General features: G+C 38.0%; 1 protein-coding gene across 1 annotated transcript; it reads left to right on the top strand.

Moving 5' to 3' along the window:
• Nucleotides 1-6,117: 6,117 nt before the first annotated feature.
• LOC149243442 (uncharacterized) lies at nt 6,118-8,457 on the top strand. Its single transcript, XM_089367811.1, has one exon. It carries the CDS (start codon nt 6,304-6,306, stop codon nt 8,107-8,109), a length of 1,806 nt encoding a protein of 601 aa, XP_089223937.1. The 5' UTR covers nt 6,118-6,303; the 3' UTR covers nt 8,110-8,457.
• Nucleotides 8,458-9,302: the final 845 nt, after the last annotated feature.

Below are 9,302 nucleotides of genomic sequence, written 5' to 3'. Positions count from 1 at the left end.
GATTGAGTCCATATTAGTCCCACCTGGATAGACTTCCCTGGTCAGAAATATAGTCCATGGCATTGTGGTGCCTAAACTATTGAGTGACTAGTTGGATAGATTTCCCTTGTCAGGAATCTAGTCCATGGCATTGCGTTGTCTACATTGATTGACTGGTTGGATAGATTGCCCTAGTCAGGAATCTAGTCCATGGCATTGCGGTTCCCAAAGTTCTTCATGTTTCATATAGTTTAAGATCTTCCATTGTATATGTAGATTATGAATATCTCCCTAGTTAAGAGGGAGTGTTGGAAAATGTAACTATGTTCGGTCTTCAATAATGTACTTGTCAAAATAATAAAGAAAATAATTTTTATTATTATTGTTGTGACTTATTAAAGCACGAGTTTCATGCTTGGGTCACCATGTTTTAGGTCAAAGTCCCCATCAAATATGAATTATGTAACCTCCACACCATGTCGGCCTAAGAGAAGATCAATTTGGACTAAAAGAAGCCTATAAAAGGAAGGAATTCGAAATAATTTGGAGCATCACATCTCATTCTCTCTCTACTCGGCAGAAGTGTGAAAATAAGTTTGCTAGGAAGAAGTGTGAAGTAGGAAGTTGGGAAATTTTGTTGTTGGGAAGCCGAAGTGAATGCGAGTTTGGGGGAGCCTAAGGAGTAAAGGAAAATCGAAATTTTGGTGGTGGTCTCTCTCTATTTCGTGTTCTGGATTGGGAGAACGAAGTCTTCCAAGTTGGACTGCTGCTGGAAGATGTTAGTTGTTGCATGTTGCTGCATAGTCGAAGTTATTGGGAAGAGGTAAATCTTCTGGAGGCTGACTTGGTGTGGAGGGAAGGCATGGTCTTGGTCTAGGGTGAAGAGCCTCAAAGAATACTATTGAAAGGAAGAATTACTTTGACTGGGTTTTCCCCTCGAGGGGGGTTTTACCCTAGCATGTGCCTACATCTTTTGTCCATTGAAATATGTATTGTTTCTTTTGGAAATTTCTTAATGAACTACAAAAAGAAGATATAAAGAATCGTAATAATAAGAAACATCAAAAGTAATTATCAAGATCAAGACAATCTTTACTGCCTTTCTAATTTTCCAACACAAGGCACCCCAGGTGACCAATCCCTAAGTTGGATCTCTTTTCACCATAGAAACTCCCCAACCACATGCATAACACAATATTAGTGCGGTTATGAGGTCCCAACCACATGCATAGGCTTGCCTCCACGCAATTATGACTGAAATTTCCTAGTTCAGTGCCAACGGTTCCGAGATTTGGGTCACCTTTTAAGGCTAGCCTCCATACCACTACCCAAAACTGCCTATAACTTTCTAGAATGTAATCAAAGGTGATGAAAAATCCAACCAATAAAAACTCAAGCAAGAACTTGACCTAAATATGTTTAACCATAACAAACATTTCATCAAACATATGATAAACATGAAAGCTACAGGTCATGAATGCATATATGTTCATAAATTGATCATTTTCCTCTAATAATCACCAAGAAGGCCTAATGCCCTCTCAAGATAGCTGCAACAACATTTGTTAGCCCATGAATTCATCAACCATTCATTAACTTATCAAATCATAGACTAGAGCCATAGTTAGAATACATCATATAACCAACATATAACCAACGTATAATGAGAATGGAACCATGGAAAATCAGTCATAAAATTACCATCATAATTAACACAAATGCTCATAGACACCATAGGAAAAAGATCTCATATTAACATATGGAAATGCCAACCAAGTCAGGGACTTCCACGTACCACCCAACCATAGATTGGGTTGAACCAAATCTCTCTTCTAGCCAATCACCCTCCTGCCATATTCCAAGCATGAATGTGGGATCATAATGGTTTAAACCAAACAAAACCAACCAAGGCTTCCAAAGGCCAAACCACATCAACCCTCCACCATAGTGATTTCACCTAACTAATCTAGAAATCACTAACAACAGTGAGATCGGTCTCTACCCAAGCTTTCCAGGGCTCTAGGAACTAGTAACTCAACCCACAACTAACTCAGGGCTCTAGAGAATTTGTTTCAACCCATAGCTCTAGGTACTAGTAACTCAACCCACAAGGCTTTAGATCATTTGTCCCAACCTATAGACTCTAAGAACTAGTAACTCAAACAAAGTTGTTTCAGGGCTCCAAATCATTTGTTTCAACCCGCAATGATAGGAACCTGAGAACCAATCAGAAAATCCACATGGGGAAACCACTACAAAATGGCTATCCAAGAAATGGCAAGGCAAGGCTGAAACCACTATCAATCTAGGCGATCTCCATGCTAATGGTAGCACATAAACAAGGAATCACATGCACATATCATGCATCTAAAAACCAACAAGGAGATCATACATGCAACCTATAACCTACAAAAAAATCTAGTTGTAGTTGTTGATCCAACTGTTTCCTTGTGCTTCCTTGCTCCCCTTTTCTTGCTCATTGCTTCCTTTCTCCAAATCCAGGTGAATACTAAAGTTCTCCAAGCATGCTCCAAGAATGCTCTAAGTTTTCTAGAGTGTACGGGAGAGAGAATGAACAAGAGCTCAACCAAAAACTGTCAAAAGGATAGCAATTGTTTCTCTGAAGCCTTTTTATCATTGAGGGCTTTATTTTCTTCATTTTTCCTCTAATTTCTCTTGCATGAACATTTGTGTCTCTTCACCTTTCTTTTCTCCTATTTTCCTTTATTTTCATAATTAACTGCCAATTATTGTCTCTTTGCCTTTGCCAATGTCTTTGTCATTTTCCATAGCCAATTATAAACCATATGTGATGCCCACTAGAATGTTTTCCCACCATTCAATGTGGAATACGTGTCCCATGACCTTGGTTTTATTTTATTACATAGAAAATCAACTAGGGGTTGTTACATGGATACAAGATACAAAATTGGAGGAATTGTATAATATTCAAGATGAATTAAAAGAAGCTAATGAAGATATCAAGAAGAAAGGCGGCGAACTATCTAAGATACAAAACCTTGATAAGACACTCATTAAGGAGATTGAACAATTAAAAGGGGGAAATTTTAGCAAGGGGAATTTGGAAAAAGGATGACTCAAGGAAAAATTGTAAATGAAAGAGGAAGAAATATATATATTATGAAACCATAATAGAAAACTACTAGATGATGTAAGAGATTGAAGGAAGAAAAGAAGCATGATCAAATTCAAGAAGAGACAAGGATCATGGATGAGGAGACTACCAAAATACTTGAAGAGGAAATCTATAAAAAGATGTAATAAGCCCTAGACATGGATGTGGTAAAATTAGAAATGCATTATACAATTGAAGAATGACATTAGAATTTGACATATGAGGTCACATTGTAGCTCAAAAAGAGAAAGAAGACAAAATTCAAGGTCTCCATAAGATACTTAAAGAAGTTGAACTCCATCAGAGGATGTGAATGCCAATATGATGGCATTATCTCCAAGGCTAAAGAAATCATAGACCAACCAAAGAGGATAGAGGATAACATTATCTTAGGAAAGAACACAGACAAAAAACCTTTTTATTTAGAGTGAAGGGAAGCCATCAAATTTGAAACTATTATGAATATAATATATGAGGAATAATTAATAAATAATTAGTATATTGAAGAGACATATCCTAAAGGACATGACTATTTGTGAAGGGACACATTACCTAGTATATAAGCACATGACCTTCATTTGTAACCAACATATCATATCACTTTTACATTCAAACATTCTTATATAAATATATTACTTTTCCAATGATGGACATTCTCATATTCCAGATATTCTGAATATTCCACAGTATGAATTCTATTTGTTACATAAACCATATCAACATCCTCATTACTAAGAATTATTTCAAGGAAGTCAAAAGATCAAGATCAACATTATCAAGAATGACAAGAATATCCATATCAACATTATCAAGGAAGAAGATGGATTACTCTTTAATGTTCATGGAATAGGGCATCACCAAATCACTATTCAATAGGATGTTATCAAAGACCAACAACTATTACAAATTGGAGAAGTCACAACAACACGACATGGAATCAAAGGAAAGAAACCACTGCAACAACAAACCATCAAGGATTAAGACCACAAAAAAATGAGTTTGGATGGATGGATTATCATCATTGGCAAGAAGAATGTAGGAATATAAAGAAACCCTATTATTTGTTTTCATCACATGTAACTCCCTTAACAACGAAGCTTTGAGGACAAAGCTTTTCAAAGGAGGGCACTATTTTATGACCCCAAGGGGGGACCTATATTAGGTTAAATGTATATGGTATGAACCAAGGGGGGAATATATGGAATTGAATGTACAAGTAATATGTAAATGTATATATAATAGGAGCATTGAACAATATTTACAATTCATTTACAAGGAAGGAATACACCTTTCTATCCCACTTAAAATTGCTTGAAACTGAAGAAGGGACAACCATTCTCCACCCAACTATAGGCACAAATACCCTACACGTTTCATGCAACTGGACACCCCCAAGTAATATCCAATGTCTAAAGGATGCTTCACTCAGGGAATTTCAACAAATGGTTAATTCAGGGTCTAGTGTATGAAGGTCATTCTCCTTCACTTGTAGGAAACAAGGATGCTATCTCTCGAGCACTAAATTTGGGCTAGTAACACAACAAAATATGGCCACTAAAGGCCTGCACAACACATAAGGAAATTCATTGACCACTTCCTATGGTCCCTCGATGATTCTCCTTCTCTTCATTGTTTCATGTGCATGAAAATAACCAAAGAGTTGAGTTCCTCTTAATCTACCCAACTCAATCTGAGGGCCTCCTCATTGGTTTCCTCGGTTAACACAACCCAAGCATGGAATTTGCAGTCTAGATTCTAAACTAAGCTTACAAGTTCGTTGCTCACAGTGAGTTCACAAGTCGTTATCACTCTGTGGCACATGATGGGTTCACAAGTCACTATCACTCTGTGGCACACGATGGGTTCACAAGGATTCACGTCCATGATCACTCATACTCCCAATGCTTTATCACTCATATTCTCCTAATGCTTGACCTCCAATTGGTTCCACACACTTCTCTTGTCTCTAATGGCTACCATCGTCTGGCCTCTTCCTCACGCGTGTTGCCTCGTGTATGAGAGATTCGGGGTCCCTCCTTGGGCTATAAAGTCAACGAGGACTTGCCACATGGTACACATCCCTCCTCCCCCTCTTCTCTCATAATTGCTTGGAAGTTAAGTAGTTCCACTTAAACATCAAGGGTCAGAAACACTGATTTCAAGAAAGATAGGAAACTTCTCAATCCCCTTTACAAGATTCTTCAAATAAGCTATCATTTCAGACATTGGATTCTGTATAGATCGGTCTTCTTCAACTTTAACAATTCACAATTAAATTTGATAAGATATTTACATCAAATTATTTTGACATGATATCCATACTTACACTCTAGCATTATTATCTTTTAATTACATTTATGAAACGTCGAAATTAAAAAATAGATACTACAATCAACCACATCAAATCCTTCAACAACATCATGAGAAAACATTCATCCAAGAAAGACAACTATACTCAACCATTCTCAAGCAAAAAAGAATAAAGCATTTGCCCCTACAAGTGCCTTTACCACCCATGTCCATACCAAAAAAAATATGAAAAGGAAAAATAAATAAATTCAAATCATGTGTGGACCTTACTCAATATCTTTACTAATCTAACTTATAATAATCCATACAAATCAACTTTACACATGATAATATTTTAATTACAAACTTACAAATTAAAACATATAAATAATAAAAAATCATGATAAAAATCACGACAGGTGGCTAACTAAACTCTTTGTCTCTAAAAATCACACAATATCCATAAACCAAAAGTAGCATGATTCAGTGAAAATGACAAACCAAAGAGGAGATGCTTAGTAACAATAAGGCACCGGCGGTGCAGAAAGATGGTCCTAGGGTAGGGTCGTCAAACTCACCAAACATAAATTTTACCATTGGATGTTTATATGAACGAGAAATACCACAGTAAACATGAAATGCAATGTGAAACATTGGCAGTACCGGAACTTTATTGCTAAGCCAATCATAAATTTTAGTTTGGAAGCCAGCACACTACGAACTGAGTGGAGAATAAAAGAGTTTTTGTTAATCGAGTTCAAAGGTTCGTCCCTCAACTTGGAAGTTTCTCTGCAAATTTGCTTTCGAAATTTGGGATCATAATACCGAGTGAGCTAATTAAGGATTTAGATGCTCTTCTAATTAAAGGTATCACAGAAAACTCGCCCTTGTATTTTGAAATGGGTGTATTTACAGATTTGCAGGGAAGCAGGTGCATGGGGCTGCAGATCCAGTTGTTAATTACAAAGTTATTTGTTTGTTTGATATGCTTATCTGCTATTGCTTTAGCACAACTGGAATTAAGTGAAACGGTAACAGGATGGGTTAATTTTCCTGCTGTGGGGGTTACTTGCTTAGGCAACATAGCTCTTTTTATTATAAGTTTGTTGAGAGGGAGGTTTTATTTGGAAATGGGTGCTGGGGATGTTATGGTCACCGTAACAGGTCCGGCCGAACTCACTGACATACATGAACTCAGTGGCATAAATGGCTTTGGATTGAGCACGTGCGGGGCGGATGAAGAACTTGCTGATGTTATAATGCTGACAAGCCAGCTGCCCAATTCTTCCATGAGGCAATTCATGAAGTATATCAAGAATGCCCATGATGTGAACTCCATCCTTCTGAAATGCCTTCCTTTAAAAGATGCATTAGTTCAATCTGTATTAGAATCTGCATCAGTCACTGTAGAGTTGTGTGAATGCAACTGCAACTGCATTGTGTTATGGACAGTGGAAAGTATCACAACGGAGCTTCTTCGTCAGATGCCTGTAACGTTAGAAAAGTTGTCTGATGCCCTGTGCTTACTGCCATGTCAGCTTTGCAGGGTAAATGGTTGCCATGGGTGCAATCAGGGCCTGTTGCAACAGACTCGGTGGGGGTTGAGACAACGGAGCAGGTTGACAGAGGGTGATCCCGAGGTGGAACTCCCTCCTGCAGTCTGTGAAGTACTTGGTTTTGAATTCACTAGATCCATCTTAGAAAAGCCGATTTGCATTTGCTTTCCAGTAAATGATGTACCTAATGATGACTGGACAAAGCTGCTGATGAGGTCTTTTAAGACTAAAGATCAGGAGGACAGAGGAGCCATAGTTATGGCTTCAGATGCTCTGGAAAACTACTTGGCAGAGGGCAAAGAAAATAGAACTGAAGAGGTGTTCTACAGAACTGCCTCATTAGTAGTGCCAAGATTGACAGAAGCATTAATCAACGTTGTACTAATAGGCTGGTTCAAAGTGGATGGCTTCTCTAGCGCTCTGGTAGCCAGAAGGGCAATAAGAAGTTATGTTGTGGACAGCAAAGGAAATGGATTTTCTGCCAATGCCTTTCTAACTGGCGCTCTGGTAAAGTATAATGCCCATAACACCAGCGTTTGCCAAGTGCTGGGATTTAGAGGTGGCACCCTTTTAACTCTCAAAACTTTATCTTTCATAATGGGTTGTGTCAATTTGATATGCTCTATTTATTGGGTTGTGCTTATTGTATTTGATGGAGGGGCTGACAAATGGTATGAAATACAATCCATGCCACCATCTAAAGCCAGAGTAGTTGTGATAATGGCAGCCATCTGTATTGGTTTAGGCATGGATTGTTTGCAATTGTTTTCCAAGAAAATTAGTGGAAGAAAGAGGCATATGCTTTGGGCAGTGATAATTTTGGAGATAGTGTACATTGCATCATGCAGCGCAGTGGCAGGGGCTTTGGGTACAAAGAAAGGCTTTGGGAGATCGATATATAGTGCTCTACAAGCTCTGGTTTGGGTTAAGTGGGGACTTGGCAGTTATTTGCTCGGTCAATATTCGCCGGATTATGTTCCCAACCGTGCCACGAAGAGCAGGGTAGGTGCTGATCGAACTCTGAAGTACTCTTATGCCAGAGGGGGGGAATTTTCTCCAAAGTGGGTTGATGACTCTGGAACTTTGGTGTACTCTTCTGCATTTTTGTTCAATGCCGTCTTGGCTGGAGTTCAAGGGAATTGGAAATAACGGTGGAAGAAAATTCACTGAGGGCTTTATCAGTGGAGTAAGTTCCACACCTCCCAGGGATTTATACTGGTATTTATTCTTAGATTATACCAGGCTATCTGACTTATACCTGACATCATTTATCAGCTAGGGCCGCAAGGGTTTTGACTCATTTTAAGATGACTCAAAACCTGGAGTTTTGAAAAAAGAGTGAAATAAAAAGAATGAATCAAAGTGGAATAGCATATCTCTATGAAAAAAATTGGAGTAACCTGCCACATTGAATTTGTCCACTTAGTAATAGACTTCCTTATTATTATCTTATACACCCAAGTGGAAATGAGTACGGCAATGATTCCCTTGGGACGGATAGCGTTGTAAAATCTTGTTATCTTTCAATCAGTTCTAATGAAGTATTTTTAGCACTAATTTATTTCTTTGTCATCTTTCATCTTAAGCCTCTCCATTACATAAATACATTTGGTAGTTCAAGGCAGATGTTAAAGTTACAGTGAATACCTGTACGGTGTTAATGAGTGAAACCCTTTAAGCCAAAGACCTGTATTTCTAAACATTCAATCTCCAACCAGTCACATTAAGCTTCTCATTCCACTACAGTCGACTCTTTTCATCAAACCTGCGGAAATTCAACTACTAATCTGTCTCAGAAAACCATTTTGTCACAATCCATCTTCTCACAAGCCAATATAAAGGTTTAATTCCGAGAAGATAGTTTTCAGAGACGGATGGCTTTTGTTTGCCCACCTAATGAAAAAGATCAATGTTATTGGAGAAAGAGAAACTTGTGCCCATGGTTAGAGATAGAGGTTTGAATTATGTACTTAGAGCAGTGGGTTTTTTATGTACTGACATCTTTAATGCACAGAGATTTAGTATTACAGGGAACCATTACCACTACTTTACCATTATTGAATTTGGTTGTTTTCAAAGAAGCAACTGCAAGTGAGGTTATCTATTCCGTCAATGTTGCAAGAATTTGCACCCAGCTCCAACTACTACTGTGAGCTCTGGTGCACATTCACAAGCATTATGAACACAAGCACTAGCATATCACTTTGTAGAATGTGAACCCTGGTGAAGCCTATATTAGTTACCTGCTTTCACGGACTTAGAAAGGCACCATTAATAAAACATCATTTGGGGTTTCAAGTGTCTTTAAGATTTTTTATTTTCAGTTTGAGTTTTATTTAGGG

Source organism: Pinus tabuliformis, chromosome 8, assembly GCF_031772625.1.
Source record: "Pinus tabuliformis cultivar Carrire ecotype Pingquan chromosome 8, CPIR1, whole genome shotgun sequence".
In the NCBI taxonomy this organism is placed as follows: Eukaryota; Viridiplantae; Streptophyta; class Pinopsida; order Pinales; family Pinaceae; genus Pinus; species Pinus tabuliformis.
The sequence above is the reverse complement of the archived record's forward strand: the minus strand, read 5'-3'. Positions and strand labels throughout refer to the sequence as shown.